This window comes from Symphalangus syndactylus, chromosome 12 (assembly GCF_028878055.3).
Source record: "Symphalangus syndactylus isolate Jambi chromosome 12, NHGRI_mSymSyn1-v2.1_pri, whole genome shotgun sequence".
Lineage (NCBI taxonomy): Eukaryota > Metazoa > Chordata > Mammalia > Primates > Hylobatidae > Symphalangus > Symphalangus syndactylus.
Window position 1 is genome coordinate 135,341,874 of NC_072441.2, and position 19,303 is coordinate 135,361,176.

Below are 19,303 nucleotides of genomic sequence, written 5' to 3' on the forward strand. Positions count from 1 at the left end.
GGCTATTATTCTTCTATGGGATCAGGACAACACAGATGAAACAAAAAGGAAATGAGACTCATACAGTGTCAAACTTTAGTGCTATAACAAGATAAAATATAGGAAAAATGACCTGGCGTGGTGGCTCACGCCTGTAAACCTAGCACCTTGGGAGGCCGAGGCGGGTGGATCACTTGAGGTCAGGAGTTTGAGACCAGCCTGGTCCACGTAGTGAAACCTCATCTCTACTAAAAATACAAAAATAAGCTGGGCATAGTTGTGGGTTCCTGCAGTCCCAGCTATTTGGGAGGCTGAGGCAGGAGAATCGCTTGAATCTGGGAGGCTGAGGTTGCAATGCCGCTGCATTCTAGTCTGGGCAAGGGAGTAAGACATTGTCTCAAAAAAAAAAAAAAAAAAAAAAAAAAGAAAAAAAGGATAAGTATGAATATGTGATATGAGATAATTAGGACCATATTAAATAAGAGCTCTGACCTTTAGACTATTAATAAAGGCCTCGTTTCTAATAATTACTAAGCCACTTGGTTGCTCTAAGAATTTTTACCATAAATCTAAAGTGATTTGATTTTGATGTAATTGGACCTACATTAATACCACACTGTCTGACTTGTTTCCCATCATCAATTGATGAAATAGTCTGTAACAAGACTCATACTTGTAGAGTGGGACTCAAACTTAGAGTGCAATAAGAGGAACTGTTTTTAGAACGTAGACTTAGAGAACTCTGTTCTGATTGAACGCTAACAATTTGAAGATGACTGGGTCTTTGGGTAGAACTTTTTATTTTTTCGAGACAAGATCTTGCTGTGTCACCCAGGCTGGTGTATAGTGGCTCCATGAGAGCTCATTGTAACCTCGCAACTGCTGGGCTCAAGCGATCCTCCTGCCTTAGCTCCCCAAGTGGCTGGTACTAGAGGTGTGTACCACCACACCTGGCTAATTAATTTTTTATTTTTAATTCAGAGAAGATCTGATTATGCTGGCTCCCTAGGCTGGTCTTGAACTCTTGGCGTCTTCTTCCCTCCTTGGCCTCCCAAAGTGCTGGGATTGCAGGCGTGAGCTACCAGGCCCGGCCTGGGTGGGAATTTTTAGAGAGTCTCTCCAGAAACTGCATGATGTCTATTTTTATTGTCTTCAAATCAATGTAGACAGTCTATGGATTCCATAGAGTTGGCCAGCTATTCTAGGATGAACTTTACCCAGTAAACTGACTTTCAGTCAGAGTTTTCACCTGGAGTATAAAACAAAAAGTTCTAACGGAATTTTCCTACCTTGAGTCCTCCTCAGTGGTGTAGTGTTTACTAAGGAAATAGGATTGATCTGATTGATTGGTAGAGTGTGGTGCCAGTGTGACCTTATTAAAAACCTTGTAAATTGGAATCATCTTTTTTTTTTTAAGATTGGGACCTGACCTTTGACACCATTAATAGGCCTTGTTTCTAATTAGCACTATTGTGTTGAAACAGATTTGTGAGACGAATGGATAATAAAGGAAAGACTGCTAGAACTTACTAACTGTTGCAAATTTTGTTTGCTTACAGAGAGAGGGGATTGCAATATGATGGAAGTAGGTTATCATAAAGACTCTAGATTTTGGCTAGTGGTACATGGGTGCTTATTAAATTATTAAAATTAACTTTAAAAAGTTTGTGTGGCTTGGCCATCAAATTTTGGGTAATTACAGGCATAGCAGTCAAACATGCAGCAATCAGGGTCAGGTTGGCCTTTCTGAATGAGGATGGAGCAGACTGTCATGGCAGGAGGTGAATGATACATGGCGTCTGTTTTTGCTAGGATAGTTGGGTCTGTGAGTCTGTGGCACTTTACTTGTCTACCCTGTGTACAGAACTGTTGATGGTATTGTCCCACTGTGTATACGTGGGTAGCCGTCACCATCAGAAATGGCACCTTTGTGTATCAGAGGAAGTCGTGTTTTATATTATTATAGGGGATGTGTATTTCCCAAAAGATTTCCACCTTACATTTGAATAATATTTTTTTCAAAAGTGTTTGATCTGTTGGATTTTGGAGCCTTATAACAGCCTTGTGATATGTGTTAATAGTGATATGTGTTAATAGTGATATTCCTATTGACAAATGGAGAAGATGAGATAGAAGCTAGGACTCAGTGCCACTCAGTTATTTAGTAGTGGAGCAGATACTGGAACCCAGACCCTGCATTCTCCTTGTTTCATACACTTAGTATGAAACTGACAAAGTTTTGGTGAGGAACTTACTCTGGATTTTTGAGGTAAAAATGAAAGATTATAGACCCCCAAAGGACCTGGCCTACTTGGAGCAGAACATATGAGAATATCAGACTTAGACTACTTAAAACCAATGGGAGTGGTTTCTTCCCTTGTTAAATTTAGGTCCATTTCTAGTCATTGGAAGCATTTTTACTTGAATCTGCATTCTTTGTCTTTGTAGAATTCAGGAGTTAAGGGAAACTTTAAAGGATTACTCAACAGCAGATTTGGTCTTGTTTTATGTAAGTACACATCTATAAAATTTAGACTTTGAGAAAGTATCCGTGGAACATGATTCTACTAAGGATGCCTAGGTTACTGCCACAGTGGGAGATGTATTGTCTGTTGCCTGGTGGTTAGGAAGAGTAACAGTATATAAAGAAGTTATATCTGCATAGAAAAAAAGACTGGGAGAGAGTGCATCATAATGGGTAATTTAAATTTTCTTCTTTGAACCTGTATATATTTTCTAAGCTCTCTACAGTGACCATATATCATTTTTGTACTCAAAGAAAATGCATACAGTTTGATTTTTATGGTTCAAATGAGAATTTTCAAAAATGTGGATCTTTGGACTTTTTTTTTTTGAGTTGGAGTCTCACTCCGTCTCCCAGGCTGGGGTGCAGTGGTGTGATCTCTGCTCATTGCAACCTCAACCTCCTGGGTTCAAGTGATTCTCCTGCCTCAGCCTCCCAAGTAGCTGGGATTACAGGTGCCCACCATCACGCCTGGCTAATTTTTGTATTTTTAGTAGGGACGAGGTTTCACCATGTTGGCCAGGCTGGTCTGGAACTCCAGACCTCATGTGATCCGCCTCCCAAAGTGTTGGGATTACAGGTATAAGCCACAGTGCCCAGTCTGATTTTGGGACTTTTGAAGAGCAGTTTAAAGACTTGATGCTCTGAAGTTGTTTTGCTTTCTAAGCAGTTTGTTAACAAATCAGTTTTATAAATTATTGATTATCTTATGGGTCAAGTTGTGAGTGTATTAAGTGGTTTGGGTTTTTCTTTGCATTAGAATTTGGTCATTTAGCTCTGCTGATCAAGAAATTAATTTTAGTCCCCTGGAAGCAACCAAGACCTTAAGTTTACTGACAGTAATTATTTATCAATAAATGACCTAGAAATAGCACTCCAATTTAAATCCTGAAAACTAACTTAAGGATCTACTTATATGCTTCCATTCCTTGGCAGATTTCTAATAAAAAAACAAATTGTTAGTGCTTCTTTAAGGTACTGTTTTTCATCCAGGTACATTGGACTCATCATTTCTCTTACTCATTCGCTTGCTCATTTGTTCCCTCTTTTGCTGTGTCCTGGGCACAGTACTAAATACTGGGGACACGACTAAGGCAGGGTCCCTGCCAGCAAAGACTACAGCTTTTAGTTTGGGAGAAAAATCAGAGATGTCCTTGGCATCTGGAAGTATTCTGTGATTTCTTCTGTTTTCTTCTTTTCGTCTAGAAAGGCAGAATGAGTAGCTTGTTCAAAGAACTTAATGGATTTAGGGATGTGAATAGATGGCTTTAAGGGAAGCTGATGGCTTCATAGTTATTTCTCTGATTGCAAAATATTGAAAATTTGAGGAATTTCCTCATCTAAGGCGCATTTGTTACTGAGGTAGATGACCTGGGCATTCAGATTTGTATCAGGTTTGCTTTGGGAACTTAATCAAACAACATTGTATCGATTCTTCCAGGATGGAGACAGTGTCTTTTTGACTCTTATCCTCTATACTTAACACTGTGTGTGACACATAATAGGCATTATTATATAGCCATTATACAGTCATGTGCCACGTAATGACATTTTGGTCAACTGTGGGGCATGCGTATATATATATATATATATATATATATATATATATATACACACACGTACATACATACATACAGTGGTGGTCCCATAAGGTTATAATGGAGCTGAAAAATTTCTATTGCCTAGTGACCTCAAAGCCATCATAATCTTGTAATTAAAAAAATAAATTTAGTGTACTCTATGTGTACAGTGTTTATAAAGTCTACAGTAGTGTGCAGTAATGTCCCAGGCCTTCACAGTCACTCATCACTCACTCACTGACTCTGAGCAACTGCCAGTCCTGCAGCCTCCATTCGTTGTAAGTGTCCTATACAGGCATACCATCTTTTATACAGTATTTTTACTGTACCTTTTCTGTGTTTAGATACACAAATACTTTTGTATTCCAGTTGCCTGCCATATTCAGTGCAGTAACATGCCATTCAAGCTTGTAGCCTAGGAGCAATAGGCTGTACCATATAGCATAGGTGTATAGTAGGCTCTACCATCTAGGTTTATGGAAGTACACTCTGACGTTTGTACAATGATGAAATCGCCTAACGACACGTTTCTTAGAAAGTATCCCTGTTAAGCGATGCATCACTGTACTAATAAAGGATGTTGCGTGTTTAAATTTAATTTTAAGAATTTTAATATTACTACAGATAGTTTTGTCTGAAAGTGATATATATGTTACATATAGTGTATATATACTATATATGTTATATATAGTATATATAGTATATATAATATATGTTAGATATAGTATATATAATATATGTTAGATATAGTATATATAATATATGTTAGATATAGTATATATAGTGTATATATACTATATGTATGTTATATAGTATATATAGTGTATATATACTATATGTATGTTATATAGTATATATGTAACTATATATACTATATATAACATACATAGTATATATGTTATAGTTATATATATGTTATATGTAGTATATATATATATACAGTAGTTCCTAGAATTTTAAGAGTTAATCATTTAAGTCTTTTAAGAAGTTAAGAATTTTAAGAGTTAATCATTCAGGTAAGTGTAATATATCGCTAAAACACTTGATATATAGTCATTTGGCTACTTTTAGAACACCTTTGGTCACTCACAGCTATAAGGTAACCTGTTTGTTGTTAGCTTTAATTGAGGCAGAATTTGCATCTAACGTCATCTCTTTTTCTTAGTTCTTCCCTGTGGAACAGTAGAGACCTAGTCTGCCTTCTTTCACAAGATAATCCTTCAGTTATTTGAAGGTGATTATTCAGCATATATCTCTTGAGTACCTGTGCATGCAAGACACTGTCCTGGATATTGTGAGAGATTGAAAGGTAATTAAGAGGCATAGTCTCTTAGCAAGAAATGGGTACAGATACTAAGAGCTATGGGTTTACTGAGAAGAGGGAGTGTTTTCTGCTTATGATGATGAAAAAAGCTTCGTGGATGAGATAGTGTTTGGATTAAGATTAGACATGGAGCATTCTAGGCTGAGAGCATAGTCAAAGACTTAGAAATGAGGAAGCACAATGCAAGTTAGAGGAATAGAGACCCAGCTTGGTGGTTCCCCAAACTATCCTCCAGGATATTAAAACTGTTCATTGTTGTATCCCCAGCACTTGGAGGAGTGGTTGGCTAATAATTGGTGCTTAATAAATATCTGTTGAATGAATGAATGAATGGTCGTATTTGAGAAATACCGATCATCATTTTCTTGGACATTAACAAAGCATTTTAGGATATTGAACACTTTAAGTCATTTAGAGACAAGAAGTGTTTATCTCAATCTTCTTTAATTATAGAATGTGCATTAACAACTCTTGAAATCCTCTGGAAAATATTACACTGGTCTGTATGGTAGAGGTGAGGTGGAAGGCTAGAAAGTGTTTTATTCTCCAAGCTAAACACACCCAGTTTCTTCAGTTGTTATACACTTGACATTTGGTTTCTGATCCCTCACTAGTTTGATATACCTCCTTCCAAGGATTCTGTCCTGTAAGTGTTCTTAAAATGTGGTGCTCAGAACAGAACATGTCCTCCATAGGTGATATTTTTTTAATTCTATATTAAAACAAAACAAAAACCCCTCAGAATACAATACTCCGGTGGCGAACTAAGTAGTGAGGAGTACATGGTACTGTTACCCTCGTTTTCTGGATACTGTTCTTCTAAAGAAGCCTAAGATTGCATTTTGTTTCTTTTTAGCAGCTGAGTCACTCTCTTGGCTCATATTCAGTTCTCATCTTAATTTACAAGAAGTTCTTTGAGTAGATTCAGAGAGATTTCCTATTAGTAGAGCTAACTAATGAATGCCCATTTTCTTCTGATTGAGTCTAGGCTGTTTTCTCAGAAGTACTAGTCATCTTTAGCTTCCTGAAATCTGAGAAAGAAAAAGAATTAATTATCCATTGGTATTGTTGAGCAACTAACACCAAACAACTTTAGTCCAACTGCCCTTTTGAGTATATTCAGAAGTATATAAAATATGAAGAACCCCCCTTTACCCATCGAGATTCAACAAATTTAGGTGCCACATATGCCTCAAATATCTTTTTTTTTAAGTATTTCAAAGAAAATCATAGACACTGTCTTTTCACCCCTATGCCAGTATGCATCTCTAAGAAAACATAGATATTTTGTTATATAACCCATACCATCATGTATCTAACAAAATAGACAATATTTTTAGGTGTCATCTAATAACCAGTTCATAAGAAAATGTCCTGATTCTTTAAAAACATCTCTTTACAGTTGGTTTTTAGTTGACTCAAGATCCAGATAAGGTATATACACTGCATTTGGTTGTTGTATTTCTTAAATCTCCTTTAACTGAACCATAGCCACTTCCCACTCTTCCCACCTTTTGGATAATTTGACTCCTTTGGCCTATCACGTCTCTATCTGTACCAAATTCTGTTCCTTTTGAAATATCTGCTAGATTTTTTCTTCTTTTATGACAATTCAGCAATCATTTTGGAGTATTATGTGTAGAACATGTGCTAGGCATTATGGGAGATAACAAGTTAATTCGACATGTACATGGCCAACTAGGAGCCAGCATTCCAGTGGTAGGGACAGATGCTTACAGAAACAACATGAAATGGATTATTTGTCCTCCAATGCATCATGTCTTGATAATAAAGTCTCCCATTTTTTTTCCCTGGAAAACGATGCCAGTGGAATCTTCTTCATACATCTCTTTAATCATATACTGATCAGGAACCCACATTTGGTTTCCTCTTTCAAGTCAGTTCATACTTGACTGTTTTTGGCCTATCACTCAGTTCTTCCACTGGCTCCCACTGTTATCCAAAGTGGCACAAAAATCTTTTTATTTACTTTATTTAAAAAACCCACGTTTATGTTATGTAGAATTTTCATTTCTCCAACAAGATTATAAACATCTGGACAGCAAAAGTCATACTGTCTTCTTTTTCTTTATAATACTGCGTGCTTAATAAGTACTTTTGAAGAGTTCTGGTACATATATCAGGTCTGTTCTTCTGTTTCCTACCTTTCTAGAGTCAGCTGGAGATTCTGCCAGTTAAAAGTAAATAATCCAGACCTGGATCTCTTCTTACCTCAAAAGTCTTCTTACAAACAATCCATTCAGTGGTCTAACTGAATCAGGGATGACAGATAAATGATTTTCATGTTACCAATTCCCCATCACCATGTCCTTGGCAGACTACTAATTTCTGATTGTGTTTAGACATTATTTTCTCATTGTAGCACTTCAGGCAGCCACTCCCTATTGAGCATTATTGACAAATGATAGAAAACCGTTCTGCTACCCTTGTCCTAAACCAGTAGTTCCAGAATCAGACTACATCAGAATCACCTGAGATAACTTTTAATTAATAGATTTCCCAAGTTTCACCTAAATCAGGATTTCCAGGAATGGGATAGAAATGATTATAAAGTCAGCAGTGGTTTGTTTACTGGCTTTGGGAATGAGGCAGGTGATTTTTATTTTGTTAAACATCTCTGGCAGTGGAGACTTTATAGCTTCTTATCTTTTCAGTTTCAGTACAGCATTTTATTCCTCTGACAGCCAGTAAGTTCTGTTAGGTTCAGTGGACTTTTCAGCAATATGGGTAGGATCTGTTGCTTTGAATTACACCAGGCAAAGCACATGAATCAAATGCCCAAGATAAAGATACAGGATCCAGAGAAGTGGCATCTTGGTTTTCTAAATATAACTGAGTTCAAATTTAAAGCCTTACAGCCTTTAGCCCTCCAAAAACTTATTCTATCTTTGTTTAGTGAATACCTTTAAATGTTTAAAATGTAAGAGTTCAACATTTTTGCAGTAGATTAGCTTTTGGGTTTTTCATATTTCATGTATATTCAATAAAGGTGATTTAAACATATAATGTGATCTAATTTCATATACCTTTAAACATATAATGTGATCTAATTTCGTATACCTCTAATTTCATATATCTAATTTCATATACCTTTAAACATATAATGTGATCTAATTTCGTATACCATATAATTTCAGTATTTAAACATACAGTGTGATCTAATTTCTTATACCTTTGTCAGATTTTCTGTAAAAATAAATGTGTAAATTGGGAAAGGGTTCTTTATTAGACCACATGATATGATTTTGGGACCAGATATTAGGTAGTTAAGTTTTTGAGCAAAGTAGAGAGACTGAAGCCTCAGGATTATCTAGTGAGTTAATGACAGACCCAGAAATAGAATCTTGTGCTGTTTGCTTGGGTTATGATTTAGTTTGAAGAGGGTGGCCTGTGATCTGTTTACATAAATTGCAGGAAGTAAGGTTTGGGGTTTGGAAGAAGTTATAGCTCTGTGATGTTTGGCCAGGAAGCCCCCCTCCCCCATGCTCACCACCTGTTTTATTGACACTAGTCCTAAAGTATGGAGGAAAACAGGCAGTTACGTATATTTCCTACTGTTAAAACAGTCTTTAAAGGCTGAAGCTGATTTTTTTCATCTTCTGTTAGTCTCTTCCTGGCCCTGGTCTTGTTTTAGGAGGAGAGGGGTATAGCCTAAGTAGTCCATTTGTAGATAGTAGTAGTTTCCTTGATAATTTTTTCAGGTGTATGAAACTTTTTTATTGGCCGTACATGTATCTTCATTAAACGTGTTTAGTGAATAAACAATATGGTTTGAAAATAGTGGAGGCCACCAGAAAACTATTGAATGGTTCAAGGAGTTACAGGTTTGTAAGTAATTGTTTTTTCTAGAGTTGTTTTCTGGTGAGGTAGTTACTTTTACTCTCCCTTTCCTGTTCCAGCTTTGGGATTTGGGGGTGGATCCTCTGGCACTAGTGAGAGAAGAAGCAGGATTGTGACAGAATAAAAACATTTGTGTGTGGTGGTTCTGAACTTATTTTTTTTCCTAACTGCTTTGTTGAGATATAATTCACATACCATACAGTTCATCTAGTTGAAGTGTAAAATTCAGTGTTTTTTAGTATATTCACAGGGTTGTGCAACCATTGCTACAGTCTAATTTTAGAACGTTTTTCTCCTCCCTTGAAAAGAAGCTCCATACCTAATAGCAGTCAATCCCTATTCTCCATTTACTATTTCTCTTACTGCTAACCCTGAGAAACTGCTATCTAATTACTCACATGAATTTGCCTATTTTGGACGTTTGATGTAAATGGAATCATACAATATGTAATCTTTTATGAATGGTTTCTTTCACTTAGCATAATGTTGTTAAAGGTTATACATATTGTAACATTTATTCCTTTTTATTGCCAAACAGTATTCCATTATGTGGATATAACACGTCCATTCATCAGTTGATGGGCATTTGGATTATTTCCACTTTTTGAACAAAACAAAACAAAAGAAAACAGGGTCTTGCTCTGTCGCTGAGCTGGAAAGCAATGACATGATCACAGCTCACAGCAGCCTCCACCTCTTGGGCCCGATTGATCCTTCCACCTCAGCCTCCTGAGTAGCTGGAACTACAAGCACCAGCCACCGTGCCTAGCTAATTTTTGTATTTTTTTAGAGATAGGATCTTGCCATGTTGCCCAGACTGGTCTTGAATTCCTGAGCTCAAGCGATCTGCCTGCCTCGGCCTCCCACAGTGCTGGGATTACAGGTGTGAGCTACTGCACCTGTCCTATTTTCATTTTTTTGCTATTATGATTTAATACTGCTGTGAACATTCTTGTACAGATTTTTCTGTGGATATATGTTTTCATTTCTTGGGTATAGAATTTCTGGGTCATATGGTAACTCTTATGTCTAACTTTTTGATGAACTGCCAAACTTTCCCAAAGTAGCAACACTATTTTACACTTATACTAGCAATGCACGAAAGTTTGAATTTCTCCACATCTTTGCAACACTTGTTATTTTGTGTCTTTTTGATTATAGCCATGTTAGTGGGTATGAAGTGGTGTCTTGTTTTAATTTGTATTTCCCGGCTGGGTGCAGTGGCTCGCACCTGTAATCCCAGCACTTTGGGAGGCCGAGGTGGGCGCATCACCTGACGTCAGGAGTTTGAGACCAGCTTGACCAACATGGTGAAACCCTGTCTCTAACAAAAATACAAAAAAAATTAGACAGGCATGGTGGCGCATGCCTGTAATCCCAGCTACTTGGGAGGCTGAGGCAGGAGAATTGCTTGAACCTGGGAGGTGGAGGTTGCAGTGAGCCAAGATCACTCCACTGCACTCCAGTCTGGGCGACGAGCGAAACTCCATCTCCAAAAAAAAAAAAAAAAAAAAAAAAAAAGAAAAATTGTATTTCCCTAGTGATTAATGATGCTGAACATCTTTTCATGTATTTATCGGACATTCATATATCTTCTTTGTAGAAATGTCTGTTCAGATTCTTGCCCATTATTAAATTGGATTATTAGTCTTTTGGTTATTGAGTTGTAAGAGTTGTTTGTATATTCTGGATACCTAACTTGGTCTTCTAGCTGCAGACTAGTCCTAAATTGCTTAGAGGTAAAGTGATGGATACAAAAGACTGTATTAAGTAAAGACCTGGTGAGTTGTCAGATCTCATTTTAAGTTTCTTTTTTCCCCCTAATTTTTGAAGAATCTGATTTATTCATTCACTGAATAAATGAGTGCTGGCTTTATACTAGGTTTTGGGAATATAACAGAATGAAACATGGAGCTCACATTCTGATGGGGGAGAAATAAAAATCATATCAGATGGTGACGAGCTTTTCTGTTTTCTATTTCTATTTATGAAGAATAAAATAGGGTAATAGAGATAATGTGATGAAAGTTCTAACATTCTTTACCTTTCCTGAATTCTTAATCTATACTTTCTGTTCTTACACTTTCTACTTAATTTTATTTAATACAACTTGTAGCTAAACTTTTTTCTTTCACTCCTGATTCTTAACCCCTATCCATGCTAATTTTTGCCTTCACTATTCCACAAAACTCACCCACTGTAGTATTATTATCTTCTATTAAAAGCCAGTATTCTCTTTTCAATTTTTATCCTTCTTAATCTACACTGAACACTATTGCCTTTCTCCCTCTTAAATCACTTGCTGCTATCTGCATTCCAACTTCCTCAAGTTTTTTTTTTTTTTTTTTTTATGGTTTCTCTTAATTATCTATGTGGCCTCTCTTCTGATACTCTGTGGTGAATTACAGATGCTCATGATTTTAATTGTTCTCTGAAAGCAGATGACTTCTTAGCTCAAGCTGCACCACTGCCTTCAGGTTTAGCTAGAGTGGCTGGGATGAACAGCTGATTGCTTCTCACTCATCAGGATTCTTTCCCTTTACGCTTTCCTCTGGCACATTTCTTCTATTTGGGTTGATTAGGATACAGGTTATTTTTGCGACTGCTTTAATGATTACCTGTTACTAATGGTATAATAATCTGCAATGTTCAGTCAAGTTTCTTGAATCAAAGGGGTTGTTTCTTCATGGATGTTAGTGGATGTTATACTTTCAAGTCTTTTGGAAAGATATGGCTGAATTCAGAAGTAAAAAAAGGAATAGTTTCTTGACCTCTAGAGCTGTGACAGTTTTTTTAATAAAATAAATAAAAAATGAATTTTTAATTTTTTTATTTCAGTAGGTTTTTGCAGAACAAGTGGTGCTTAGTTACATGAATAAGTTCTTTAGTGGTGATTTCTGAGATTTTGGCGCACCCATCACCCGAGCAGTGTACACTGTACCCAGTATGTAGTCTTTTATCCTTCACCCCACTCCCACCCTTTCCCCTGAATCCCCAAAGTCCGTTGTATCATTCTTATGCCTTTGCATCCTCATAGCTTAGCTCCCACTTATGAGAACATATAACGTTTGGTTTTCCATTCCTAAGTGTAATAGTTTTAACAAATTTTTAATTCTTACCTTTGTCTGGTGTTTCACTAATGCTTTCACTCAAACTACTATCGTAGTAATTGAGGCATTTACTGCATTTTTCCTTTCTTATGAAGGAGGAAATTAAGCCTTAGGGAAGTTAACATATCCAAGGTCACACAGGAACTGTCAATAGTTGGGATTCCAGTCTTGAGTCTTCAGCTGCAAGGTCATGAATGGTAGTAAGTTTTTTGTAAATTATAAAACGTTAACATTTCTGTGTAGGTGGGAGAGGGGAGAGAGCTCATAAATATTTCGGGCTGGGTGTGATGACTCATGCCTGTAATCCCAGTGCTTTGGGAGGCTGAGGTGAGAGGATCGTTTGAGGCCAGGAGTTTGACATCAGCCTGGACAACACAGCAAAACCTTGTTTCTACAAAAAAAAAAAAAAAAAAGCCCAGTGCAGTGGTGTGCACCTGTGTGGTCCCAGATACTAGGGAGGCTGAGGCAAGAGGATTGCTTGAGCTCAGAAGTTCGAGGCTGCAGTGAGCTATCATCTGGCCACTGTACTCCAGCCTGGGCAACAATGCAAGACTCTGTCTCTTAAAAACAAAAAGAACTTATTCAGAGCTTTTTCAAAATACTTAGTTCTATTTCACTCCATGCTCCCAAATAATGTTATTATACAACTGTTAGTGTGTTGTGATGGCTGCTTCCTAAATGTGGATAGTTTGTAACTCAGTTTAATGTACACTTGAATACTGCTTATGTTAAAAGAAATTCCATGCTTCTCTGTTGGTAATGGAATGTAATACAGTAAATAGCTTGTATTGCAGCATACTCATTAGCTAATGCCTGGCTTTTAGTACTCATATTCTGGTTGTGTCATTCTGCTGTTTCTTGATAAATATTAGTTTTCAAAAGATTTGGAGATTTATGCTGTTGGCACCAAATAAAACCATGTAAATAAATTATGGATGTAACTGAATGAGTTAATATAGTTGTTCAACTATAGTTGATGCCACAGAGATTTGTTTGTGACTTGGAGGACTTTGAAATTTCCTGAGTTCAGTGTGAACCTTAGCCTTCTTTTGTGAGATTTCCCTGTTGCTGTTCAGTTGCCTGGGTAGGGAGAAGACTGGTATATGTTTGTTCTTTCAGTCAACAAGCCTAGGGTTCAGGACGTCATTTAAGGACAGTAATCTAGAGGAAAAATGAATAACACTGGAACTAAGGCAATGAAGCTAGAGCAGATTGAAAAGATAACTAGAAGTTAGAATTTGGTAGTAAATGGTAACTTATTGGAGATACTAAGGGTGTTGATGTTTGGACAATTTAGTATATGAGACCATTTTCCCTTTCCTGAGTTTCGAACTGACTGAGAAATAAGAACCTACAGATGAAGAAGCAAGACAGTACCTTTAAAAAAATTAGCTTTTTATTCAGGTAAAAATCACATACTGTGAAGTTCACCATTTTACAGTGTACAATTCAGTAGTTTTTAATGTATTCACAAAGTTGTGCACCACTATCAATTAGGCCATTTTCATCACTCTAAAAAGAAACCTCCTAGCAGTCACTTCCCATCTGCAATCTTCCTCTCTTCCCCCATCTCCTGGCAACCACCAATCTACTTTTCATTTCTATAGATTTGCCTATTCTGGACATTTCGTATAAATGGAATCATACAGCGTGTGGTCTTTTGTGTCTTTTTCACTTAGCATAAGGCTTTCAAGGTTCATCTATGTTGTAGCATGTAAAAGTACTTCATTCCTTTTTATGGCTGAATAAAGTTGCATTGTATATTATATGGCTATTACTTAGATAAACTGTATTTTGTTTATCTATTCATTAGTTGACAAACATTTGGGTTATTTTCACTTTTTGGCTTTATAAGTAGTGCTGCCCATTTGTGTGCAAATGATCATTTGTGTGCATGTTTTTCTAGGAACATTTAAATTCTCTTGGAGATGTATATGCTTATAATTGCTGGGTTTTATGGTAACTCTGTGTTTAACTTTCAAAGGAGTTGCCTTTGTTTTTGATAAAACCTATATTGTAGAACGTGACTTAGGTTTAAGAGCCAAATGAGTTGGCTAACTTTCTGCAGCACCTCATCCCCATCTGTCAATGGGACAGTGCACCCTAGAGGATGTTTGGGTCAGCAGAGCGGACACACTCAGATCTTTGCCTTGTAGAATCCTGGATGGAGAGTGAAAAGAGAGACTGAGGGCTGGGCGTGGTGGCTCACGCCTGTAATCCCAGCACTTTGGGATCTTAACCGAGGTAGGTGGATCACCTGAGGTCAGCAATTCAAGACCAGCCTGACCAACATGATGAAACCCTGTCTACTAAATACAAAAAAGTAGCCAGACATGGTGGTGCATGTCTGTAATCCTATCTACTTGAGAGGCTGAGACGGGAGAATTGCTTGAACCCAAGAGGCGGAGGTTGCAGTGAGCCGAGTTGGCGCCATTGCCCTCCAGCCTGGGCAGCAAGAGTGAAAACTCCATCTCAAAAAAATAAAAAGAGTCTGAGTCCCTGGTACTCAGTTCTTTTGTTAAGTTAGCTCTATGTACTAACCAATTTACCTCTTTGGAGAGGAATGGGCTAAGAGGCCAGGAGTGTTTACTGAAGTAATTCCTCATAGAGACTAAGAGTTGGAAAAAAATTAGTCTGCTCTAACAAGGAGTAAGAGTTAAGCTAGAAACCTGAAAGCCATTCTTAGATGAAAAGGCTGTGCCATTTTATCCAGGAAGGAAGTATATTAAGAGAAGATGATGAATTCAGTTTTAAACATGGTAAATATGGGATTTCCAGGGGGGAATGTTAGATATTTGTTTGGAGATCAGGAGATTGATCTCTGCTAGAGATGAAGATTTGAGATCTATCTACCTACAGGCAATTAAAATACAAGACTAGGTAAATCACACATAAAACAGTAGAGAAGGATGTCTAGTAATTTTTTTTTTTTTTTAAATAAAGAAAGCTGCTCTGCTGTGTATGAAACCATGACCCAGAAGCAGGTTGTCTGTGAGTGGTTTAGCGCCAGGTTCCCCACAACAGTGTGTTCCGCGACAGGCAAGGGGATGGCTGCCTTTTCAGCCACACCTCATTTCCCAGGACGAGGGTCAGTCCACGCCGGACCCTGGTCCCAAGGATGTCTAGTAACTTTTATATCTGCATTCCTTGTGGTTTTATTGTGCTAAATGATGTTTCTGCTGTATTTTGCTGTGAGCATCTGATTTCCTTCTGGGTTTTGTGATTTTTAATTATGAATACATTTATTTTGAGATCTTACCTGTGGGAATTTTTCCAGGCTTAGATCAAAGGTGATTTCCTCCAGAGAGAGGGTACATTTGCTTCTATCAAGATTGGGTGGGGGATACAACCATCCTAGGGCTACCCTAAACAAAATTCTAGGTATGAAGCTTTTTTTTTTTGAGACGGAATTTTGCTCTTATTGCTTAGGCTAGAGTGCAGTGGTGCGATCTTGGCTCACTGCAACCTCTGCTTCCCAGGTGTAAGCAATTCTCCTGTCTCAGCCTCCCAAGTAGCTGGGATTACAGGCACATGCCACCATGCCCGGCTAAATTTTTTGTATTTTTAGTAGAGACAGGGTTTCATCATATTGGTCAGGCTGGTCTGAAACTCCTGACCTCAGGTGATCTGGCCGCCTCGGCCTCCCAAAGTGCTGGGATTACAGGCATGAGCCACTGTGCCCGGCCGGTGGTATGAAGCTTTTAAAACCATAATCTAGGGAAAGATCAGCTTGTGGTTGTGAAATATCAGGGAAGACACCCTTGCACTGCTGTCACAGCCGCTGATCCCCTCCCAGCACTAAGTGCTGAGGTTAAAAAAGTAGTTTTCCTGGCAATTTTCTTGGTTAAGAACTGAACATTGCTGCTGTCATAGTCCTGGATCCCCTCACCAGCCCGAAGTGCTAAGGTTAAAAAAGCAGTTTTCCTGGCAGTTCTCTTGGTTAAGATCTGAATGTTGTTGCATCTTGTACATTGTGTCCCACAAGGTCTTGGAATTGCAAGCCAGAATTCATAGTGCTTGGCATAATGCCCTAAAGGTGAAGGAAAGCTGTTATCAGTACTCTGCATACCTTTCTAGTTTCCACTGTTTCACCTAGTTTTGGATTCTGATCATACCTTATTTTCTGTCAAGTTTTTGATTTATATGTAAAGATTTTAAGATATTTTACTCAGCATTTTAGTTATTTTCAGTGGTTACGAGATCGAGCCTTCCATCCTGTCATTCTGACAGAAATAGAAGTGTCTATCTGTCTCTCTCTTCAGTGTATGCAGGGATAATTATTTGATGCAGGGACTTCAATCACCTTCTAAACCAAAGGTTACAAACTTGCAGCAAAATCCAGTTTCTGTTTGACCCACGTAGTGTTTAGGAAATGAAAATCAGGGCCAGGTGCAGTGGCTTATACCTGTAAGCTCAGCACTTTGGGAGGCCGAGGAACGAGGATCACTTGAGCCCAGGAGTTCAAGATCAGCCTGGCCAACATAGCGAGACCCCATCTGTATTTTTTTTAAAAAGTTAAAATAAAAACTCAAGAGATTGCAGATAAAATTTTGGATTTTTTTGTTTCTCTTGAAAAATTGGAAGTTCTTAAAATGCTGGTCTATAATACTCCTGCCTAGCAACAATTGACTAGAACTGGGAATAGCCCTGATCCCTTCAGACTGAACATGCTCTCTTCAGTTGCTCACAGTTTCCGCCACTTGTGCAGTGTATGCATATGTATACACTTAAACCCATTTTACCTTATCCCATTTATGTGTTACCATTAGGCATTTGTGAATCATCGTTCTGCCTAATGAAAATATTGATACGCTCCCATGTGCTCCATAGTAGTACTGATAGACACTTTTACATTTGTTGATTTATTTAATTCTAACAACAAGCTTGCAGTTTAATCCCCTCTGAATAAAGTTATGTAGGTGGTATTAGCCCCACGTTACAGATGAAGAAACTGAGGTTCATTGAAGTTATATAAATCCTTTAAGGTGTCAATAGTGCCACAGTTAGAATTTGAACCTAAAACCTAGAATTTGAATTCAAAGCTCTTTCTGTTTCAGTGCTGCTCTTTACTACTACTACTACTACTACTACTACTACTACTACTACTACTACTACTTTTTTTTTTAAAGCAATGGAACTGTTTCTTAGATGAAGTCTTTGTGAAGTCCAGTATTTAAAACCAATAAAGGTAGCACTATTTTGATGGAAGAATAGATTTGGTGGGGCACTTACTTGGGGGTTGGAACCTTGCATGCTTAACTCTGTGGTAGCTTTTGGGCACCTCTCTAGAATCTCTAGGACTCTACTAAAACAGTTTGGACACTCTTTATGACATAGCCATAATCATTTGTTACATCTTATGAAATCTCAGCTTCTTTAGATGTTACAGTTATAGTGTATCTATTTCTGTTATGCTTCCTGATATGTCTGTAGGCTTCCTGATATGTCTGTCTGTCTTAGTGTAATCCCTCTTATGACTCAGTAGCATTTTTCTTTCATGTAAGTTTGTGTTGATGGGGTGATTCTTTTAGCATTCTACTTCTGTTTTCAGAGTGTTTTAAATTAAATCTAAAGTGAGACTTATGGTTTAATTTACTTTGCAGTATCTGATAACTAACTCTTCTTTACTTTTCAGATTCTCTTTGTGGCCAGATGGGTTTGTATGGACAGGCTTGTCCATCTGTAACTTCATTAAGGTGAGTGCTCTTTTTTTTTCTTTATTAGAACATGTAACATTTTAAAAGTTAGACTGGTCACCTCATATTACAATGAATTTCAAGGTGAGATTCAGAATAAAATATTGTAGCTTGTTTTGTCAAGTAGTGCAATTTGGCGGAATGGAATGATATTTCTGCTTACTGAAATTTTTGTGGTAATGGGGTTTGGATATGCTTTTAATCTTCATTTAGTGAACTGAGTATAGTGTGGTGGTAATTTGTAAATGAAACAACATAATTAACACTTCTTTGTGTTTCTTTTAAAAAGACTAATCTGGGCCGGGTACGGTGGCTCACATCTGTACTCCCAGCATTTTCGGAGGCCGAGGCGGGTGGATCACCTGAGGTCAGGAGTTTGAGACCAGCCTGGCCAACATGGTGAAACCCTGTCTCTATTAAAAATACAAAATGATTAGCCAGGTGTGGTGGCTCACACCTGTAATCCCAGCTGCTCAGAAGGCTGAGGCAGGACAGTCGCTTGAACCTGGTAGGCGGAGGTTGCAGTCAGCTGAGATTGTGCCACTGCACTCCAGCCTGGGGGACAGAGCGAGACTCTGTCCTTAAAAAAAAAAAAAAAAAAAAAGTAAAGCCCAGGCGCGGTGGCTCATGTCTGTAATGCCAGCACTTTGGGAGGCCAAGGCGGGTGGATCACGAGATCAAGAAATTGAGACCATTCTGGCCAACATGGTGAAACCCCATCTCTACTAAAAATACAAATATTAGCTGGGCATGTTTGCGCGTGCCTGTAATCCCAGCTACTTGGGAGGCTGAGATAGGAGAATCACTTGAACCCGGGAGGCGGAGGTTGCAGTAAGCCGAGATCTGCCATTGCACTCCAGCCTGGGCGACGAGTGAAACTCCATCTCAAAAAAAAAACAAAAAACAAAAAACCTAAACCTGCTTTCTACTCAATTTAATTAGAACATAGTAAATTTGGTTGTGTAGCAGATTATTAAATAAGACTGAATATACTAATTTCTTTCTAAGGGATGGTAAAAACATAATATCTAGATTTCTCTCATTTACAATAAAACGTGAGAAATGTAAAAAAGTAGGCACTGTTTTGTTGTGTACAACCCAGTGGTTTCAGATTTTTGAAGTCACCAGATCAGTTTTGCCAGTCAATTCATATGTGAAGTCAAATTAGTAAAGCAGATAAATGTATGACTTTTTTTGCTGGCGTAAGCTTCCATGTGTTCTACCTTCAC

General features: G+C 37.8%; 1 protein-coding gene across 14 annotated transcripts in view; it reads left to right on the forward strand.

The window, feature by feature from the left end:
* The window catches only part of FOXJ3 (forkhead box J3), a 203,745-nt gene that overhangs the window by 54,231 nt on the left and 130,211 nt on the right, over window positions 1-19,303 (forward strand). For 11 of the 14 annotated variants that reach the window (XM_055255474.2, XM_055255483.2, XM_055255480.2 and 8 more), the window contains one exon: window positions 18,014-18,074. In XM_055255474.2, coding sequence (XP_055111449.1) covers window positions 18,031-18,074 — 44 coding nt within the window. In that variant the 5' untranslated portion in view covers window positions 18,014-18,030. Of the gene's footprint in view, window positions 1-5,253; window positions 5,393-18,007; window positions 18,075-19,303 lie in introns of those variants that run through there. The other 3 variants (XM_063627641.1, XM_055255475.2, XM_055255477.2) reach the window with 3 other exon arrangements.